Raw genomic sequence first — 23,147 nt, 5'->3', positions numbered from 1 at the left:
AACAAGGGCCAAAGTGTCCCTAATTTACACAATAATTATTGTATATAACATAATATATATCAATACCATTATTTTTTAAATGCATGTTAATTGAAGAAATATGTGCTTCTACATTGAAACTCCCTGTATTTTGGATGGAATTTTGTGAGCTGTTAGATAGAGACATAGACATACAGCCATCATTTTTTTTGTTAGTCAGTCTTGTTGTTGAAAATCAAACACCTAAATAGGACCATGAACGCTTGTATTGCTCACAGGCTCCTGAAAATATGTTGTTTAAATGCATTTTGTGTCTTTCTTGAGTTTTCGGACAGTCTTTTTTGTTAGTTATAGCTAATGTGTACATTGTGTCACCATGGTAGCTGATGAACATTCTTCCCCCAGCATGATGTCAGTGCAATTCAATTATCATTCGACTGTATCACTTGGAAAGGAACATTATTATCATGTATGCTTCCAAAATTTCCTACTTGTAATTTTCCACCTTTCTCAGACACCTGCCAAGAGCATTGTTCATTGAAATACAAGCACATTTTAGTGTTTGGAAAGAATTAGTAGAGTTCAAATCTAGTCCCCAATGGTAAAAGCAGGAAGTAAATATGTATTGTTGAGGTGTGGGGATGATAAGATGAACAATGTGAAGCGGACATCCTCATTCTCTTTTTAGCGCTTCCTTTGAGAGATAGTTATTTTAGCATTGTGGACTTAACCCATTTCCTTGATAACTCGTGATAATATGATGAATAGACTGTTGAATAAGTATGGGAAAAATGTCAAAATAACTTTATTGGAATGTTGACAGGAAAGTTTGGTTCGTGATTGTGTAATAGAGGGAACTTTCACCAACTGTGTGAGAGGGCGTAAGGTGCCGTTTGCTCTCTTATCACTTTGGCATGGGGGATCTGTTTGGGAATGAAGTGTTGCATCAGACCACAGTCACTTTTAGATTTTGTTTTAACACTCTTTGTCCATCCAACATGGCCATTTTCAAAAAGTACAGCAAGTGAGAAGACAGAGCTGTGAAAGCAAAACTTAAAGGTACATTATGTAACTTTTCGGGTGGATGGTACAGCACCTGTTTGTTTCCATGGAGACGCTATTGATTTGGCTCAAATGTTGCGCAGTATGGCATAAAACCTTAAAAAGGATGCATTAGCCAGTCAGGGTCACCATTCCACAGATCAGATCCAGAAAATCTACATAGTGCATTATTAATTGTCTTCCAAACTAATCAACTAGTATTAGAGGTCTATTTAAAAATAGTGACCAATATAATTTGTGTTTCTTTTTGCAGGTTCTCCTTACTATGACAACGTGCGGCCTTTATGCTACAGTGATTCAGATGCTGTGCTCTTGTGTTTTGACATCAGCCGACCAGACACAGTGGACAGTGCTCTGAAAAAGGTACTTACCTTTATAAACCTCTTACAACTAATCAGATGTTAAATAATTAAATTGAAAAGCATTATTAATTATCCTGATTTTATTTGTTTTAGTGGAAAACAGAGATCCAGGACTTTTGCCCAAACACACGTATCCTTCTCATCGGCTGCAAGACTGACCTCCGAACAGATGTTTGCACTCGCATCGAGCTGTCCAATCAGAAGCAAGCGCCCATCTCATATGAACAGGTGACCACCATGACCTAATACTATACATTCAAGGCTGTACTCTGCGTATAGATTCATCAAGATGATACCAAGTTGAGACTAGATTTAGTTTTGGTTTTGACCTCTTGTCATGGTTTACTTTTGGTTTAGTCCTGGTTTAACCCTGGTCTGACCCTGTTTTTCTGATGTTTAGTTCTGATTTGTGTTGTTTCAGTGTGGGCTATGTTGTGCTGTAGGCACATTTTAAAACTGATGTGCTTTTTACTCGATGCTATGCTATTATTTTTTACGAGATCTACAGTCTATCCTCTAACAGTTAAAACTTTTTTTTTTAATTTCTGACAGGTCAAACATCTTTTTAATAAAGTATTGTCATATATATTCAGACAACAGCTTGTGGCCAAATTTAAATAGTTAGCAGTTATCACATCCATGTATGTCACATCTGCTGCTCCACCTAGAAAGTACTTTTTTAAACTAACCAAAATTGTCAAGTTAGGGAAAACAAGCAATATTTGAACTACATATATTAACAGTTTTATGAAGTGAGTTGTCAAACTTGTCACTTTAATTTAACTTTATTGTAACTGCTATTTCCAGGGCACATCATTGGCCAAACAGCTGGGAGCAGAGACGTACCTGGAGTGTTCTGCGTTCACATCAGAGAAGAGTATCCACAGTGTTTTCAGGACCACGGCTCAGGCCTGTATGAACAAACTACAACCCCCCAACAAGACCAGCCCAGTACGACGCCTGTCCAAAAGACTACTACACCTGCCCAACAAATCTGAGCTCCTCTCCTCCTCCTTCACCAAGGATCGCTCCAAAAGCTGCTCCGTCATGTGAACACTTACAAGCAATTCAATGTATTTTTGTAAAGCCCCAAATCACAACAAAAATCAGCCACTGGTTAATAACCATCACACAGATTAAGTAACATTCACAGGAAACAATCAAAAGAATAACTGTGTCAGAGCGCCTCCTACAAAAATTCCCCAAACCCAGTGGGAAATAGAGAAACCTCGAGGAGAACCACAGAGAAGAAATATCCGCTCCAATGGATGGACTGGCTGCAAATGTGTCCAGGACTGAAGGGCACCCATTTGCAGATTTATTCAGTTATTATAAACATGCAATAGAAAGCAAAGAGTAAGAGTTTATTATCTGTACTAGAAGTTTATTTATTGAACAGAAGCAGACAGAGTACAGTATCATCTTAAATATAGGCCAAGAATGGAAATCTCGCACCATGCCACAAAAAATGGTTGTGCCTAAAGAATAAACTGTGCGTTATACTCGGACATGGTTACTAGCAGTGCATTCAACAGTATTTAAATATTATCATTTAAAATCATATTACAGAGCTAATTCCTTCCATCTTTCTAATAGTGTAATTGTTATGGTCATATTGAGAAGGGGTGAAAATGAAATGTTATACCAGACAGTTCACATAATGTGGGGTATTTATACTAAAGTTGGTGATGGGGGCATGGATGTAGCAAAGCTGGTTTGTGAAGGTGGAGGGAGGAGGAGGAGGAGTAGGAAGAGCAGAGCACATCCTGAGGAGCAGCACCGTGAGTCAGCAGCACTCACACGAGTCTGAGGCGCGACCAAAACAAAAGAGCCGCTGTGGAAACGAGCTGCAAGCTATTTATGTACGAGGCATTTATATGTGAGCGGGACATTGCACCATGTTTGTTACTCAATATAAGACACATGCTGAAAGTGTGGGATTACTAATAATTGGATTACTCTGCAATTTAACTGCAGATGGTTTGAGCTGTGACTGAGTGAGTAAACAGTATGCAGTTCACACAGGCAGGTCCTGTATGGGGAATTTGAATCCCTATTATTGATGATTTGGTTAATTTTAAGCAGAAGTAGTGTTAACTTCATTATTCTTACATGCCTCCAGTCACATGCACACATTATTACTGTACAATTGTTGCTAATGCTTTTTATTCAAAAGTGTCTTATATCATCACTGCTGACAGAGGGGTGGATAAAGGGAGGATGATTTGGAGGTCTGAGTTCTTTGGATGCACAGAACACTGGAATTTAACGTGTTGCTTAGCAACCGAGGAGCCGGGCAGCTCCTGTCTGAGAGGGCGCCGCGTGTTTGTAGCACAAGCCCCAGTGAAGCGCAGGTCAGACAGAGATACTGCAGAATTTCTAGAGTTTCACTGTTTGAACTGAGCTGTAAGAGGGCTGAGCGATGCAAAGATGCATCTAAAACAATCATGATATTTTCTGCAATCATTCTTCTGTGTATAGATCGCATTCAGACCATTCTTCTGGCTCATGCCCTAGTCTCTCTTTTGTTATTTAAGCGAATTTAATGTACAGACCGTATCTCCCCTTAAATGCACCAGAAGAATGTTGCTGAAGCAGATATTTGTAAAAATGTAATATTAAGTATTGTCTGTTGTGATGCTATTTCAGTTTGTATGTTTATTTAAATAAATAAAGATGTTAAGTTAATTCTGCTGTGTGCATTAGACTGTATTTTATCACTCTAACCTACTTTTGCCTTATCATGATCACTGAATATTTGTGTGTGTGTGTGTGTGTGTGTGCGTGTGCGTGTGCGTGTGCGTGTGCGCGTGTGTGTGGTGTGGAGCCCTAATTATGATCTGACAGGAGACCTATGTCTGATGCGTCACTGAAGCATGAAAAGGGCCTGGGGTCAATGCAATGCAAGATTTAAATGCACAATATATGTTTAACCATGTTAACAAATTCAAATGGCTTTTTGTCCTGGATGGGTCTAACCAGGACTAGACCAGATCTAACCCAGGTCTATGAAGGTATGAAGCAGCTCTGAGAAATACTGACCACTACAGTGATAAAATGTTCTCTGGAAAGATTCTGCATTTCTTATGTAACCAGTTTTCATATCTGTTTAGTGTTTCTTTGCTTTGTCTTTCTCTCCTCTGCTCTTATCAAGTCCACTCTACAATACTTCCTCTTCCAGTCCAGTAAAAAGATAGGACACGACACCAGTGGAACGTATGAATTATAGGGCTGCATAATATATACTTATCATAAAAGCACCCATGGACCTGAATATTTTTATATTGGATATATATATATATATATATATATATATATATATATATATATATATATATATATATATATATATATATATGTTTCTCACCTTCCACCGTGGTTGGGCACTCTCACCCTTGTCCAGCTCGGGTCCTCTACCAGAGGCCTGGGACCTTGAGAGTTCTGCGCAGTATCTTTGCTGTCCCCAGTACTGCACTTTTCTGGACTGAGATGCCCGTTGTTTTTCCTGGTATCTGTGCTGTCCTTCAGGCCAGGCCTCTCAAGCCACTGGTAGGATTTCTTGATATTAGCCACTTCAGTTATGTTCCAGTGGTACGCCCCATGTAGGGGCTTGTCCTGCCATGATGGTCCCTCCAGCACCTCTTCCTCTGGACCCCACTGTCTGAGACATTCTCTGAGCACCTCATCTGTCGGGGCCTTGATGTTCATCAAGGAGCTTGGATGTTTCATCTTGGACAGTGGTTCCCACACTCACTAGTCCCCGGCCTCCTTCCTTTCGTCTTACGTACAGTCTCAGGGTGCTGGATTTGGGATGGAACCCTCCATGCATGATCAGGAGCTTTTGTGTCTTAACATCTGTGGTGTGTATCTCCTCCTTTAGCCAGCTTACGATTCCTGCAGGATATCTGATCACTGGCAGGGCGTAGCTGTTGATTGCCTGTGCCTTGTTCTTCCCATTGAGCTGGCTTCTTAGGACTTATCTCACTCTTTGCAGGTATTTGGCCATAGCCGCTTTCCTTGTTGCCTCTTCGAGGTTGCCATTTGCTTGTGAGATACCAAGGTACTTGTAACTGTCCTCAACATATGCTATTGTTCCCTCTGGGAGTGACACCCCCTCTGTGTGGACTACCTTCCCTGTCTTTGTCACCATCCTGCTACATTTCTCAAGCCCGATAGGCATCCCAATGTCTGTACTGTAGATCCTTGTGGTGTGGATCAGTGAGTCGATGTCTCTCTCACTTTTAGCGTACAGATTGATGTCATCCATGTAGAGGAGGTGACTGATGGTGGCCCCATTTTTTGGGTTTGTTATCCATAGCCAGTGCGGTCAATGATTTTGGTGAGGGGGTTCAGACCTATGCAGAACAGCAGTGGGGACAGTGAGTCTCCTTGGTATATGCCACATTTGATGGACACTTATACAAGTGGCTTGCCATTGGCTTCAAGGGTGGTTTTCCACAACTGCACTGAGTTTGCAATGAAGGCCCTTAGAGTCCTGTTGATATTGTACAGCTCCAAGCACTCAGTGATCCATGTGTGTGGCATTGAGTCATAGGATTTCTTGTAATCAATCCAGGCTGTGCACAGGTTGGTCTTACGGGTTCTGCAGTCACGAGCGACTGTTCGGTCAACCAGGAGTTGGTGCTTGGCTCCCCTGGTGTTTTTGCCAATGCTCTTCTGTGCTGCGCTCATGTATTGATCTATGTGCCCACTTATCTTAGCCGTGATTATGCCTGACATGAGCTTTCATGTTGTGGAGAGACAAGGTTATTGGCCGATAGTTGGATGGGACTGCACCCTTTGAGGGATCCTTCAGAATCAGAATCGTACGTCCTTGGATTAGCATTTCAGGGTGAGTCCCATCCCTTAGCAGCTGGTTCATTTGTGCTGCCAGGCGCTCGTGGAGGGCAGTGAGCTTCTTTAGCCAGTACGCATGGATCATGTCAGGGCCCGGTGCGGTCCAGTTTTTCATACCTGAGACACTTTCCTGGATGTCTGCCACTGTGATGGTGACTGGATTCTGTACAGGGAGGTTGCTGTGGTCTTCTCTCAGATCCACTAGCCACTGTGCATCTGAGTTATGTGATGCCTCCCTCTCCCATATGCCTTTTCAGTACCTCTCAGTGTCCACCCTTGGTGGGTCTGCTCTGGTGTTATTACCCTGCCACTAAGCGTACACTTTCGCCGGTTGTGTCGTGAACAACCGCTTTATTCGTCTGGCTTTGTTATCTCTTGTGTACCTCTTTAGGCGACTGGCCAAGGCTTGGAGCCTTTGTTTAGCAGTTTCGAGTGCTTCAGGTATGGGCCTCTGGTTGTACCTCTTGGGTACTTGCTTTTTCATTGCACCTTTCTGAGCCTCTGACAGTTGGCTCACTTCTCTCCTCGCCTCCTTGATTTTAGCCTCTAACCGTCTTTTCCATGGTGGGTATCGTGTCTCATGGCTCCCATGGTTGCTCTTATAACCCATGGTTACTATATATATATATATATATATATATATATATATAGAGAGAGAGAGAGAGAGAGAGAGAGAGAGAGAGAGAGAGAGAGAGAGAGAGAGAGAGAGAGAGAGAGAGAGAGAGAGAGAGAGAGAGAGAGAGAGAGAGATAGATACAGTAGTGCTCCGATTCTGATCACCACGAGTACCTCTGATGCCTTCACCTTCCAGGCCTTCCAGCTCTTCCTTCAGCCCCTGGTATTTTCTAGTTTTTTTATAGTTATTTTTTCTTTATATTACCATTGCTTGGTATTGCAATGTCCACCACCACAGCTTTGTTCTCTTGCTTATCCACCACCACTATGTCTGGTTGATTTGCCATCACCATTCTGTCAGTCTGTATATGGATTTTCCACAGGATCTCGGCTTGGTTGTTCTCCCCAACCTTTGAAGGTGTTTCCCACCTTGACCTTGGGGTCTCCAGCCTGTACTCTGCACAGATGTTTCTGTACACTATGCCTGCCACTTGGTTATGTCACTCCATGTATGCTTTCCCAGCAGCATCTTACACTGGATTGTCTCAGGAGCCTACACCTTGGGTCTTGTCTGGTGTGGCAGATCTGAGCACAAGTATTGCTCAAGTGCCCAGGCTCCTGTGCAGTCAGGATGACTGCCTCTGTGCTGTCCTTTAGACCAGCCCTCTCAAACCATTGGTAGGATTTCTTGATATTAGCCAATTCAGTTATGTTTCAGTGGCATGCCCCATGTAGGCTTGTACTGCCTCTAAACTCCACTGTCTGAGACATTCTCTGAGCACGTCATCTGTCGGGGCCTTGTCCTTGATGTACTTATGGAGCTTGGATATTTCATCCTGGATAGTTGTTCCCACACACACTAGTCCTTGGCCTCCTTCTTTCCGGCTCATGTAGAATCTCAAGGTGCTGGATTTGGGGTGGAACCCTATGATGTCATGTAGTAATAATGCCCTACTATGTTTTTAATCTTCATGCACCTTCACTAGAATCATTTAAATGATTTCAACCGTGGAATTGCCAGTCTCTTGCCAAGGTAAAAGATAGCTGTTAACATGAAAACACCGCTTCATGACATCACAAGGTGCAACAGAGCATTTTGAGATTTGGAGATGTAGACAGACTAATAATAACAAAGGATTATTCAGACGTGTAGGAATGAAACAACATGCAACCCCAGGTATGTTTTTGATGAGTAACTACATTATAACAAAGCTCACAGGAACCAGTTATGCATAATATAAGACTATAAAAATATAACTTCTTCTCAAAGACATAACCTAATTTTAGACATATACTATGCCTCACTTAGTAAATAAGCAGATCACCCGACTGTCACATGTGGTGCATAACAACACATATCCACCTATCAGACCTCTTCTCCAGCAGAGTGAGGGTGAAAGGGAGAGACTGAGAGGGAGAAAGAGGGGAAGGCGTATCAGGGGGTGAGGGGTAACAGAGCAGCACTGGAGGGGTTTGTAGTAGACCTCTGCTGCCTGGATACTGATGATGAGTGATCTGACACATTTGCACATTATGGTATGAGCTCTAAACACTCAACAGAAGCCCTTGCAGCTATATGACATGAGGCTCAGATGGAGTCAAGTCTGTATGTCAACCGAGCATCAATACCATTCTGTGAGCATCCTATAATTTATATTATATACCATTATATTCTGTATTTAAAGGTCCCATATTACTCTATTTTCTGGTGTATGTTATAATGTATTTTTCTCATCCAAAACATACCTGGAGTTTTGTTTTGTTTCATTCACATGTTTAACACACAAATCCTGCATATTTAGGCTGAGTGCTTCTCTCAAATTGAAATCACTTCACCTTGTGATGTCATGTGGTAATACAGGAAGTGCTCCACTGTGTTTTTAAACTCCATACATCTTCAGTAGAATCTAGATTCACTAGGATTTGCATATTTCTATCAAACAAAAGGTAAAATGTAACTGCTTCATAACAACACAAGGGGAACAGAGTATTGTGAGCTTTGTAGATGCACACAGACTACTAATGAAGGATTACTCAAGCATGTGTGAATGAAACAAAACATAAGTCCAGGTATCTGTTTGACTTAAAGGTCATCGAGTTAATTTTGTGTAATATAGGACTTTTAACAAAAAAGGCCTACGTGCATTAAAAAAGAAGTGCAGAGTATAAAATATTTCTTTTGTCGTCCTTATGTGCACAAAAAAATCATGGATAACATTTCATAATCCTACAATTTCTACAATTTAGGTGGGGCTGCATGGTGTAAAACTATTTCATCTGCCTGGAGGTTAATCCAATGCAAGTACTTTATAAAGAGATCACACAACAATGGTCCCATTATGGAACCCTAAATTGTGCCATACAGAGATAGAATCATCCTGACAGTTTACTCACTGGCAATGAATGGTGAGTAGAAGAGCTCAATATACTTAAATTTCCTGAAGTGTGTTTCTTACCATGTCCTTCTACTAAATCATGCTATAGTCATTAAGTATTTGTTTAATTAATTCATTTTCTAATATGATTAAAAAATAAAAAAATTTAATTATTCATAACATACTCAATATTAGTCAATAAAATATGCAATTTTAAGGTACAATGTTTTTATTTTTCCTTTCTGCAAATATGATCAAACAGAGCCCTGAACCCTGAGGAAAGATTTACATTAATATTAAACATCCATGGTATTAGCATGTAGCCAAACCTGCAGCAGCAACAGCATTAAATAAACATAAGGATTATTTGGTTAAACATACAAAATATGCAAATCCTGCTTTGAATTTTGTACCATTGTTAAAAGATTAAGTGTGACATCTCATGCTCTCTTTCATGCCTGATTTTGTACAGCTGTTGATTTATGGATGTGTGTCAGTTTGTGTTGTGTATACTAAACAGTTCATTGTGTTTGCTGGCACATACCTCTCTGATCCCAGTGCGGGAATCAGAAATACAACCTGTTTGTCCTGAGGTCTATAATTAAACCCAGGTTAATTTAATCCTCTGTTTAGAAGAATGCATTTTCCATTTCTCTTGAAGAATCCAGGAAAGATTTAGCTGGATCCAGAAAATATTTGAGAAATGATAATGGAGTCTAATGGGACTGATCTGGAAACTGTTTTGAAACTCTTTTGTCCTTCTCCCCAACTCACGACACCAGAAGGTTTCCTGAATCTTCTTAATTACAAAATAAGTCCTGTAGTTCTGATTTGAACCTCTAGTTTTAGTTTACACTGAGTTCAGTCAGTGGTTTAGACTAGGCTTGGTTTCTGGTTCAGAGATCTACAGCCAATCCACTGCCTGCAAAAGCATGTGGAGGTGGAAGGCGTTTATGGTATATTAATTAAAAAGTGTGATAGAGCATAGACGGCATTGAGAGTCAACAGTGCATTTGATATTTTTTCTTTGAGGGAGAATATCATCATACATTATTTTAAAATTGTGATAGGACCTAATCAGTGATATTTTGATCTTGATACATCCCTAGAAACTGAATTAAATCAAACATAATGTTCTGTTCAGTTTAATCTCTGCTCAAGTTTAGATAAGACAGAGGAAGACATCTCCAGATAAAGAGTGGTTTTATCACAACATGGCTTCACTTTTCTGATTACATCATTCTGTGAAGAATCGGAGGCTTCCAGTCACAAAGTTTACTCACGCACCAAACTTAACCAAACTTTTGTCTTTTTCTATTCATTTGCCTCATATCTAACTACGTGGCATAGCTTATCAGTACCTTATGTGTCCACTCACCATTAGGTAAGTTATCATTACACAGTTACACAATTCAGCAATGAGCAAAACAATCATTAACTGACAGTGATCCACTGATCCTGATTGTTGGAAGATACTTCCAACACACTTCCCTTTACTTTCACTTTTACTGTAATGATCATGACTCATTGGGAATCTTTTTAATATACCAAATGTTTATTTATAGACTATGCGTAGCAACAGTGGCTTAGGTGTTTTGTTTTTTTCTTAATATGGAAAACTAGGAAAGTCCCACTTAGATTGAGAATTTCCTGGCCCCAGATTATTCCCATAAAGTGTTCCGACACAAGTATCTTTGAAAGTAAAAATATAAAGTTTAATGTTCGTAATGGTGCACAATAAATAACTATAGATAAATAGACAGATAGATAGACAAATAGAGAGAGAGAGAGAGAGAGAGTGAGTGAGAGAGATATTGCTTTGTCAAGAATGTTCCCCAATATGGCATTAAATATCTATTTACATGAATAAATCAAACACTTAAAATGCAGTTAACATTCCCTGGTTTGAAATATAAATATGTTCTCTTCAGTATCTTGCCTCTTTTGTATATTTTATACCACCATCTTTGAAGTTGCTGCTGGAATGGTTTCACCTTCAGAAGGGCTTCATAAATCTCTCTTGATCTCCCGCTGGATAAAACACAAGTGTAGAATAAGAATCAGCACTGGGCCCGTCTGAGCTGGAGTCAAAATCTCTGCCTTCTTGTTGGTCTGTGAGGATGCACGAAGGATCTTTCTCAGAGGAAAATAAAGGTAGTTTTTGATTCTACCATATGAGAGTATTCTTCTTCGATGGGGGCATGGACAAAATCAAACACCCAGAAATACATTGTATACAATACACATACATACCATACCTTATACATTAACAATATTTTTGCTTGCCTCATCTCAGTGGAATACAAGGGACCTATGAAATTTTATGACCTGTTACTTTTATCAAAATATGTTTTGCTGATTAAAGTAATCATGTAAGTCTAATATTACAAAGACAGCCGATGGCAATGTGGTGGAACCACCACTTCCCCCTTTTGGTTGTCCTGCACAACTATTTAGGCCTCTATCCCTTACCCCATTTATCTAGAGACATTTACCATGTGATATTTACATACAAAACAAACTTTCTTTCTCACAAAGAAATCAGTTAATTGTTCTTCCAAGCCTCACCACCTGCAACAAAGTCCCTCTTTTTCTGCAATTTGAGATGGTCAACCTAGTGAAGTGTCCTGCCCAGAGACACAATGGCAGAATGCTCCTGGGTAATATGTATCCAGTATTCAAACCAAGCTTCCTTCTGTTCAGTAGGGGAATAAATAATTTTTTCATATTTTAATAATATATCTCTGTTGTACCCACATAAAGTTAGCCTACTGTCTATATTAAAGATGCCCAACTTTTGCCACTCTTGTGCCACCTTGTGTTTATTGTTGTACAAAACAGCATAGAAATACATTTTATACAGGCATTTAGGCGTCCCTGAGGCCAAACAGTGAGGTCCTAACACACTCAGCAAAGCATGTTGGGAAATGAAGTTTCAACATAGCATCCGATCAGTGCGATACGACCATACATACTACCACTCCCACAATCCCCTGCGCGCTCCTACAGTATGGAATCTTCGTGAATCGTAAACACATCGCATCAAGAAAGTTATTGAACTGAGATAATAAAGTAAGCATTGGATTTTCGACTTACATAACCATACGTACGTTATATAGTTTAGAAATTATGCGTTGCATTTGTTAATGTGACTTAAATAATTGCAAGTATTTGTATTAAGCCATAGAGCTAATCGCGTTGCTAACTTGTAAGCTAACATCGCATTGCATTCATTTGCCTAGTCTTCTATTATCTTGTAATAACTTGCTGTTTAATGTAAAATATTTTTAGCAGTGTGTTTATACTAGTGATATTTGTTCATTTAGTATATAATTTGGGAATTAATTTAACCGTTAAACACAGAAAGGTTTCTACATTTTTAAGTACGATTATTAGAAGAATTAATTAATTATTAGAAGTTAAAATGTGATGAAATTGTTCATCTTGAAATTGATGGATTTCTTGTTAAATGAAAGTAAGATGCTTTAGATCTATTTAGTTGTGTGCACTAGCAAACTGAAGGTAAATGGCGAGATTCATGTTTTTCTTTTGTTATTAGATGGCAGCAGATTCCAGTGACAGAAAGGAGGCAGAGTCCTCCGTGGCCAAAGACCGGGAGAGGAAACGCAGTCGGTCCAGAGAGCGGGACAGAGACCGTAAGGGGTCACCGTCACGAAAGCGGCATCGTTCTCGTGAGCGTAACAGGTCCAAATCTGCAGAGAGGTAAGCCAGATCTCCTCTAGTCCGTCTTCCTTTGATTAATTCCTTTTCAGAATTTAAAGCAGCAAATTCCACTTGTCTCTTATTCTCTAATATTAACCAACTCCAGTGTTTGGTCTTCCTTTAAACCTCCTGAATGGCTTTCCCAAACTTAAAATCCTTCTTCACTGCTATTCACTGCTCCTCCTCTATATATGTCGGACCATCCAGTTTGATCTGTGTGCCTTTCTCATCCTTTCCTAATTATATCTCTGTGTTAAAGCATGCAACCCTCAGTCCCAAGAGAAACTATATCTTATCATGTCATCCATGTAAAAAAAAATTTCTGTGTTTGGACTGAATATTTTTCCAGTTTTATACAAAGACCTAAACATTTTTGCTTTCAGAGATCGCCGAGCAAAAGACAAAGACAGAGACAAGGATCGTGACAGAGAAAAGGACAGAGACAGAAGTCGTAAAGACAGAGATAGCCATCGGCGAGACAAAGATCGCAAAAAGTCCAGGTATGACTTTTGATATGTAATTTTTTTTAGATGTATTGATGGCCCTATATCTAGATTGTTTTTTTATGCTACTTATTTAGAATTTATTTTACCATTTATATTTTTGCTCTTTATTATTATAATATTGTGCTGTGTGAGCTACTGTGTCCAAATAATTTCCCTTGTGGGTCAATAAAGTTTGTCTAAGTCTAAGGAAATTCAGAGCAAGTATATTACTGATTAGCTTTTCACTGTTACACTAGAAAGTCGTGAAATGTTCTGCTGTCATGAAATCTGAAATCTTCAAATACTGGTTTTGTAAATGTATTAATAGCCTTGGAGTTTTTCTTACAGTCTTGTTTCATTTTGCAGAAGTCTATCTCCCAGATCTAAAGATGCCAAAATTAAGAAGGAAAAAGACATAAAGACTGAGGAGGAAGAAGAAGATACAAAGAAGAAAGAGAAAGTATGGATAGAGAATATTAGACTTAAACCATTAAATTACTCTTGTTTAACATTTTGAATTTATTTAATATTTTGTTCAGGTCCAACCACTCTCCTTAGAGGAGCTTCTGGCAAAGAAAAAAGCAGAAGAGGAAGCCGAGGCGAAGGTATATATTATCTCAATGGGAATTTATGATTTACTCCAATTTTATTCACTTGACAAATATGTCCATTACATTAGCTGCACATTTTATGCAATCCAATCCAATTTTTTTTTTTTTTTTTGTATAGTGTATTTTATAAGCTAGTTTTCAAAATTCTGCACATAGTAACAATGGGCTTTTTTGTGCTAAAGAGCAGCTATAACTTTGTTCTCCTTATGTACAGCCCAAGTTCTTGTCCAAGGCTGAGCGAGAGGCTGAGGCAATAAAACGTCGTGAGCAACAGATGGAAGAAAGAAAAAGAATGATTGATGAAGAAAGAAAGAAGAGAAGGGTTTTTCAGGATATGGGGCGTAAAATGCTGGGTATGTGTTGTGTTTTTACTTTGTTCTTGTTTATAATATTTAACATAACATTTCCACTCACTAACTGAAAATGTATATAACAGAAGATCCTCAGGAGAGGGAGAGACGAGAAAGAAGAGAGCGCATGGAGCGAGAGAACAATGGGAATGAGGAGGATGATGGACGACAGAAGCTCAGAGAAGAAAAAGACAAAGGCAAAGAATTAGTGGCCATTAAGGTAAAATGATTAATGTATAATTATAATGGAGATAAATTACATATAATATTAGGGCAATATGGTATTAGGTAAGAAGTGAGATTCTGTATAAAGGAGAATTATAGCTGAGGCTGCAGCTTTTGTGGGGTGGGTGTTTTCAGAGAAGTAGGGAAAAATGTCTTGCCCAAGGACACGACAGCAATATATGTTAGTAGGCTAGGGCTAGATGAAAGAAAATCAAAATCACAGTTGGCATAGGTACAAATGGTAAAATTATTTAAGGAATATAAAAATGTGGTATAGAACCTGCTTTGTGCAGTTTAGGCCTCTATTAACATGTTCTCAAATGTATGTGTTACTTGCAGTAGTTTAGCAGTTCATACTTCAGCATTCCCTTCATGGACATGTTTACACTGTGCTTCGTAAGTCTTAATTGTAACTCTCAATTTCTTACTTAATGTTTTTTTTTTTTTTTTTGCAGGAGCGCTACCTTGGTGGGATGAAAAAGCGCAGAAGAACTCGACACTTAAATGACAGGAAGTTTGTGTTTGAATGGGATGCTTCCGAAGACACATCGGTAGACTACAACCCAATGTAAGTCAACAGACACAGAACTAAATGTATTAAACATGAGGTGACACTGGCTAACATTGTATGAGTGTATTTTATTAGATACAAAGAAAAACACCAAGTTCAGCTGTATGGACGAGGATTCATCGCCGGCATCGACTTAAAGCAGCAGAAGAGAGAGCAGTCTCGTTTCTATGGCGATCTGATGGAAAAGAGACGTACAACAGAGGAGAAGGAGCAAGAGGAGTGAGTATTGTATTTTATTCTATATGTATATCTGGAGGTGTTAATATTTCAGTTACAAACTATTACATTGGTTTTCAAACTGTGATACGTATGCACTTGACTTCAGTTGGTATAGCGATAGCTCTGCTTATATTCAATTCTGATTTCGCCGCTTCGCTTGTTTGCCTTCTCTCTGCACGCCCCCGCCTCCTTGATTTTGCTCGCTCATTCACTACCGCCGTAAATGCCGAAAGTTGGTGCCAATGAAAAGCTTCTAGCACCACGAACCTTTTCCACCATTTACAGACAAGACCATCAGCAGCACATCCTCATATTCCACTGATTCGTGTCCTTTAGTCCGAAAGAAGCTGAACTGCATTAGCAGCACAAGGAGCGGCTGTTTATGCAAATCAGCCATGCGCTTTTAAGTTTCGTTTCTGTAAAACGTAAACACATGTGTGCAAAACTGCATCAAACACATTAGAATCTCAAACGGGCTGATGTGGCTCTGTAATCATTATGCTTTATTTGTTGTAAAGTTTAGTAATGTAAAGTTTATTTATGCAGAAGTTTTTAATCAATAATCTGCTGCAGTGTAACTTGTATAACAGTATTTGGAAACATTGGGTTTGATCTGCGCAGTGGCTTGTGGGATACCTCAGAGCTCCTTACTGCTGGTGAGGAACATGAATCTGTTAAAATAAAGAACCTCCCAAGCTTCCTCTGCTAAAGGAGCTCATGGTTATCGTGTGGTTTAATAGAGTTAATGCAAAGATGAGCTTGAGTTGTTTTATTTATGAATGAAAAGAAGGCAATATGTATAATTTCTTTTATTTTACAGTTAAGTTATTATTTATGTAATCAGGGATATTTTGTAATAATTAAATGTGGCACTTTGTTCCTACATAAACTGCCTACCTCTTGCACTTCAGTAAAAAAAGACATTGTGGAATTTGGCATATTTGTTTTTGCAGTAGTTTTGGGGGGTTATTTTTCCTCTACAGATATCGAGATATATATCGTATATCGACATATAGCAAAATGTATCGAGATACATTTTTTGCTCCATATTGCCCAGCCCTAGGTTAATCTTATTGCCCTATTGTAAACCTGCAATGGTCCTGTACAAGATATAAAGTTTAACAGCAGTGATGAAAGCTGGATATAATAATTTAGGATAGATTTTTATTCATTTAAAAAATGCTGCAGTATATAAAGGCAATTTGTTTTGTTGTTGTTTTATTTTAGTCGGAATATAACCAAATCTAACTAAAAAAACAACAAGCAAACAAACATAAAAAACTGTGAGGGGTAACATTTAATGAAATATACAACCATATTTACACAATAGACAGGAACAAAAAGTATCCCACTGCTCCATCATTGTCTCACCCTACCTATTCACTTTAATTCTATTCTAATTTCAAAACCTCATGCTAAGTTTATCTATATTTTTTCAGGACAAGGTTGAAGAAGATGCGTAAGAAGGAGGCCAAGCAACGCTGGGACGACAGGCATTGGTCTCAGAAGAAACTGGATGAAATGACGGACAGAGACTGGAGAATCTTCCGAGAGGATTACAGCATCACCACCAAAGGAGGCAAGATCCCCAACCCCATCCGCACATGGAAGGAGTATGCCCTGCCCGCTCACATCCTGGAGGTCATCGACAAATGTGGATACAAGGTCAGTGTGAATAAATATTGTTTAGTGATTTTTTGTGTGTGTGGATATTCTGAGTTTTACAGAAGAAAGATAATTTTTATCGACTTTTTGATGCTTTAACTATAATCCAAAGTTTGAATATCCAATACACCCTTTGAGAAAGTTAAAGTAGTTAATCTTGTTTTCTTGCTTTTTAAATGGAAAAATTTTACTTGTAAGTGTTCCTGTTGTTTAAAGGATTCCTTATTTTGACTTGTGTGTACTTTCTTTGTTCTTTCTTTGTTTTTACCCATCTGTGAAGAGCATAAACTTTAAAAACAGTTAATTACAAAACTCAAATTGGGCAATTTCCATTCATATGCATTACTTCAAGATATGCAGTTGAAAATATTAAAAAGCTAGAATAAAATGTATAGTATGTCGCCTTGCGTTTTTCAGTGATACAATTAATAATTTTTTTCATGAAATCCAGGATCCAACACCTATTCAGAGGCAGGCCATTCCCATTGGACTCCAGAACAGAGACATCATCGGTGTGGCTGAGACTGGCAGTGGTAAAACTGCTGCTTTCCTCATTCCACTACTCGTCTGGATCACAACTCTGCCCAAAATCGACAGGTAAGAACACAAAATATTAATTAATGTCAATGTTGTTAATGCTAGTGTATTAATGTATTTATATATTAATGTTTGTTTGTGTAGGATTGAGGACTCTGATCAGGGCCCTTATGCTGTTATTTTGGCCCCCACTCGTGAGTTGGCTCAGCAGATTGAAGAAGAGACCATCAAGTTTGGAAAACCTCTGGGGATCCGAACAGTGGCTGTTATCGGAGGTATCTCCAGAGAAGACCAGGGCTTCAGGCTCAGGATGGGCTGTGAGGTGAGTGAGTTTGATTTTTGGTGTTTTCACACGACAAAAAAAAAACCTACAAATTTTATCACAAAAAACTATAGTTTCTACTTGATCATATATGAATGTATGAGTTTGTGTGAGGTTAGTGGTTCCTTGATGTAAAACATTTTGAGTGAGGGTAGAAAAGTGCTACATAAATCTGACCAATTATGTACCATTTAAATTGGGCAAAATAGGTCCAAAAAGCTTATTGACCATCAGCTGCTCTAAAGTCTTAAAACTGGTAACTGCATCAGCTATGGGGAAACTCACATTACCAAGATGATTAGCCAACAAGAAAGCAGTGTGAGGCTCACACCAGTCTCTAATTTGTGTCTATAAACCTTTAAGGACTCTCCCTGGTCTGAATACAATGTCTACCAAAACTCCCCAACCCATAATATTTTGAAGCAACTTCACTATCCATCTCTGCTCAACCCCCTGAATATTTCTACCATATGCACTATCTCGTCTCTGTATCTTCAGATTGTGATTGCAACTCCTGGTCGTCTCATTGATGTTTTGGAGAACCGTTACCTGGTCCTGAGCAGGTGCACATATGTGGTCTTGGACGAGGCCGACAGAATGATTGACATGGGCTTTGAACCTGATGTCCAGAAGATCTTAGAGTACATCCCAGTGACCAATCAGAAACCAGACACAGATGAAGCCGAGGATCCGGAAAAGATGATGGCCAACTTTGAGTCTGGGAAACACAAATACAGACAAGTAAGGGCATTTCTCTGTGTGTGCCTCTTATATAATTTTATTTATATTATTTTTTGGTTAATATGGCTTTTATTTCTTGGCCATTCCGGACTGTAGAAAATCCAAATGTGGGATGGATTGGGGAAATCTAGATTATGCAGTTTTTTTGGAGTTGTTAATTTTTGTAAAATGCTTGTGTCCTTGCAGACTGTCATGTTCACAGCCACCATGCCTCCAGCTGTGGAGAGATTGGCACGAAGTTACCTGCGACGCCCCGCTGTGGTGTACATCGGGTCTGCCGGCAAACCCCATGAGAGAGTTGAACAGAAGGTTCTGCTTATGGGAGAAGGAGAGAAAAGGTAAACAAATACAATACATATTATTGGAAATGTTATACTCATTGGCTATCAGTGGCTGTGGTTACATGCGCACTCTAAATCAAATTTTTTGAGTTATAAGACTATTAAAATGGCATGATGTAGTCAGCAAAAGCATCTAGTTTCTTTATGATCATGATCCCTTTAAGCGCTTTGTGTTGCTTTTTTGTATGAAAAGTTCACACTGATCAATGATGTAATTTTTCCACAATTTTAAACACTATGAACTCTTGACTTTCACAGGAAGAAGTTGTTGGAAGTTTTGTCTCACGGTTTCGAGCCTCCGATCATTATTTTTGTCAACCAGAAGAAAGGTTGCGATGTGTTGGCTAAATCTCTGGAGAAGATGGGGGTAAGACACTCTTTACACATGCTATATATGTTTCAATATACAGTATGGATTTTAATGATAATTTTTCCCTGTCCCAGTACAATGCGTGTACGCTGCATGGTGGAAAGGGCCAGGAGCAGAGAGAGTTTGCTCTGTCCAACCTCAAAGCCGGAGCCAAAGACATCCTGGTGGCCACAGATGTTGCTGGTCGTGGTATTGACATCCAGGATGTGTCAATGGTCCTCAACTACGACATGGCCAAGAACATAGAAGGTGAGAGACACAGCTTTACATTCATACATTAAACCTAAATATATAAAAAATAATTAATATGTATTATCTGTATTATTTTATTACTTTATATATTATATTATCTATAACTCATCAAAATAAAACTCATGAAAAAAATAGCTTTAGATTGTATTTAAAGGTACACTATGTAACCTAGCAGGTAGTGTACCCTCTACCAGAAACGTTACTACAGTCAGACATTATTGCTCCCAAATTTTATTGTTATATTGTTCCATCTAAAATATGAATTTAAAAAAATCATAAAATACTTGACAACTCTGCCCATACTCTAGTTTCTTGATCACTAATTTCTCATGTATATTCTCTCACAGATTACATCCATCGTATCGGTCGTACGGGTCGTGCTGGTAAGAGCGGTGTTGCCATGACCTTCCTCACTAAAGAAGATTCTGCAGTTTTCTACGACCTCAAACAGGCCATTTTGGAGAGTCCAGTTTCTACCTGCCCCCCCGAGCTCGCCAACCACCCCGATGCTCAGCACAAACCTGGCACCATCCTCACCAAGAAGAGGAGAGAGGAGACTATATTTGCGTAATTCCCCTGTTGTTTTTCTTTTTTTTTTGTAATAAAGTGGATAAATTATCCCACTTGCGTTGTGCTCAGGGCTTTATTTTAAAGGTTCTCTATGTAACTTTGTGGATATAGGGTCTGATAACTGGTTGTCTGTGTAATTTTTGTATTTTTGTATTGCTTGGAATCTTGCAGTCGGGTATTAAGCATATATAGTTAACATTTATTCAGTTCATGTATTTTTATTGGTCAAAATATTCCTTGAAAAACATGGATTGCCTCCACAGATTTGACCTGTAACTTGGCCTGGTGGCATCACCAGGACTTAGTCATTTATTCAATTAAAGGTGTCTTTATTGTGAAAAAAAGTCCTTGCCCTAAAAGCATGCATTTTTACTCTGAGTTTGGTAGTAAGCTGGTAACTGTATTGTGGCCTTTTTTGTCTGTTTAGATAGGTATGTTTAATGCTATACTGTGGCACATTCCAGGCAAAGCAATTACCTCTCCATGGAGACAAGCAGATAGTGGACTCTCCACCAGAAAAGTTACATAGTGCACCTTTAAATAATATGACCCACAGTGGCCAGTCGAAGCCCTTTTATTGTAAATGACTTGAAATTGCAAAACATTGACAAACTAGCAGCAGATTACACTTTAAGTGTGTAGGCTTCTCATTTTTAAGTGTACAATAAACTGTAAACGTAATACGATTTAAACCTTTGTACATTGTCATTGTTCAAAATGTGAAGTTTGTTGAAAGTAGAAATGATTTTCAGTCTTTTCTCAGATTGAGACCAATACACAATGATGCATCTTTTGTACTATTTGGAGCTCAGTGGTCCCATTCACCCCTCAGGTTTCAGAAGTAAAATGCCCATAAATTTTACCCACGGAATGAATTATCAGCTATATGGAAAGTATACTTCTCAGTTAATTAATGTAAACTTCAAATCTCAACCATTTAAAACATTTAGCTGAATTGTATATTTTAAGAACGTTTGTTTTAATAAAATAATCAGGTCTCAATACAGGAATCTTTCAAAAAGTCTATGGGGAAAATGAATGGAAACTCTATTAACAGTACTATACCAGGCTTAAAGTGGACGGGACTGAAGCTCAAAAAAGAATACTTGACTGTTTCATATTTACACTTTATTGGCTAAATAGTTAAAGTGAAAGTGTTTTGCTGGTGAATAATAAACACAAAAGACCCAACCATTAAAAGTACATAAAATGTTATTTATTTTGTCATATTTTACTGAGCAGTGTAAATCTATTCTCAAATAGAAAGCATTCTATACAGCGTCAGGCATAAAACGTCTCATTTTTTTACACACTTACCATCTGTTTTGCTAAATAGAGGGAAGAGGCGTGTCGTGTCACGCTAGCACGCTGTGGTCTGGTGGATACATGGAGATTTAGTGCAGTTATTGCATTACAAAGCAACCATCCCAAAACAAAGTAGTGCAATAGATTTCTTTTTTCTAACTCACACAAAGGAAGTCCAGATGGTCTAAGGCGTTATTAAAGTCTTTTAATGTTCAGCTTAGTATTGCATAAAGAATAAAACATGAAACTAAACTAAAACGGTTGTAAAAATTGTGCTTCGTAAATTGAAAAACCTCAACTGCTTTACCAGTTGCTAAATTGGTCCACTTTTAAAAACGTAGTCTACTTAAATATAGTGAAATAAGCTCATTAGCTAAACTAAGACATGCGGGGCTTCAAGGATCTACTTGATAATAAATAATAAAAGTGCAGACCTCAGGGTGAGACTGTTTTCTGTCACTTTGTCAATAGGTTGGGTTCATGTTCATGAATTTGATGTTATACAGTCATTTCAGATGGAGGACAAAGTTTTATATAACTGAATTTCACTGGAACTGCTTTTTGTTGGTGATCGAATGCTTTTGGGACTGTATTTTTGCCCTAATAGATGATGAATATAATAATGTACTCATTTCACTTTAGTTAATATGTGCTGCCAGAAATAAGTCTTGTGGATATTTGTGAATAGCCCAACAATTAAAGATCTGGCAAATCCTAACTTCTGCTCTCAATCTCAGTCTAAAAGCTACACTAGGTTTTCTGTTCCACAGTATGGCATTAAATGTATATATTTCCATAGACACAAACAGGTATCGCAGTCTCCAGGCCAAATTACACGTCAGATCTGTGAAGAGTTGAGTCTCTTCACTGTTTTCCAAGTTATTTTAGCAACAAAAACACCAAATTGAATAAATACAACATAGATATACTTTATGCCAAACCGTGGAACATTCCTGGCAAAGCAATAACCTCTTAATGAAAGCAACCAGATAGCAGACCCTCCACCAGAAAAGTTACATCTTTAAACTACAGAAGTTTAAAATGACATCTTGTGAACCCAACCTACTAACCCACCCTACAACCAGCTGTTCTTGAGGTTAATTGGTCAAATAATGCGACCTGTCTTTAGTAATAGTTTTAGAGTGAATAGCCCCAAAGACAAGACTATCACTACAAGACAACATGGAGAATCAGGATCAATGCATTACTAAAATACTTAACTGGAAAAAGAAACAACCAGGTTTCATGCAACACTTGCATAGATTTTTTCATTTTTTTAAATCATGCTTTTTTTTCAAAATATATTCAACACTAAATAGAGATTCCTGTGTGACATGGAAGCAATTAACCAGTCTCTCCTCACTGTTTCATTCATATAGTGTCATAACAGACTAATTTCATTCTTCTTTGTGGACTTATGGAGAAGGGGTGAGCTGATGTAGGTGCTACTGCTGAAGTCATGTGAAAGACCACCACTAGGGGGCGCAGCTAGGCCTGTCACAGTAATTACAGTACTATTCATAAATGACTGATTTAGGAGTGTTTATCACATGCACTTTAAATTCCACTAGTGTTTTTTCTTGTGCTGCATTATGATCTTAATATTTAAC

At 38.6% G+C, this 23,147-nt stretch overlaps 3 protein-coding genes across 3 annotated transcripts in view; 2 read left to right on the top strand and 1 right to left on the bottom strand.

Moving 5' to 3' along the window:
* baz2a (bromodomain adjacent to zinc finger domain, 2A) overlaps positions 1-180 on the bottom strand; it is a 16,051-nt gene extending 15,871 nt beyond the window's left edge. The window contains 1 exon segment of the mRNA XM_055165935.1: positions 175-180. Coding sequence (XP_055021910.1) covers positions 175-180 — 6 coding nt within the window.
* Positions 181-1,275: 1,095 nt separating this feature from the next.
* LOC110164768 (rho-related GTP-binding protein Rho6-like) lies at positions 1,276-4,091 on the top strand (the record flags this gene model as incomplete). Its single annotated transcript, XM_055165934.1, has 3 exons — positions 1,276-1,404; positions 1,497-1,631; positions 2,211-4,091. Coding segments are annotated over 3 exons (510 nt in total), but the record flags the coding sequence as incomplete, so codon positions are not given.
* Positions 4,092-12,224: 8,133 nt separating this feature from the next.
* ddx23 (DEAD (Asp-Glu-Ala-Asp) box polypeptide 23) lies at positions 12,225-21,447 on the top strand. The gene is made up of 17 exons (XM_020929875.2): positions 12,225-12,322; positions 12,810-12,973; positions 13,357-13,473; positions 13,825-13,918; positions 13,998-14,063; positions 14,284-14,422; positions 14,506-14,639; positions 15,100-15,212; positions 15,291-15,434; positions 16,874-17,099; positions 17,551-17,696; positions 17,781-17,958; positions 18,457-18,699; positions 18,886-19,037; positions 19,299-19,407; positions 19,485-19,659; positions 20,010-21,447. Exons 2-17 carry the CDS (start codon positions 12,810-12,812, stop codon positions 20,231-20,233), a joined length of 2,424 nt encoding a protein of 807 aa, XP_020785534.1. The 5' UTR covers positions 12,225-12,322; the 3' UTR covers positions 20,234-21,447.
* Positions 21,448-23,147: the final 1,700 nt, after the last annotated feature.

This window comes from Boleophthalmus pectinirostris, unplaced genomic scaffold (assembly GCF_026225935.1).
Source record: "Boleophthalmus pectinirostris isolate CB_2022bp ecotype Guang Dong unplaced genomic scaffold, ASM2622593v1 HiC_scaffold_8, whole genome shotgun sequence".
Lineage (NCBI taxonomy): Eukaryota > Metazoa > Chordata > Actinopteri > Gobiiformes > Gobiidae > Boleophthalmus > Boleophthalmus pectinirostris.
The sequence above is the reverse complement of the archived record's forward strand: the minus strand, read 5'-3'. Positions and strand labels throughout refer to the sequence as shown.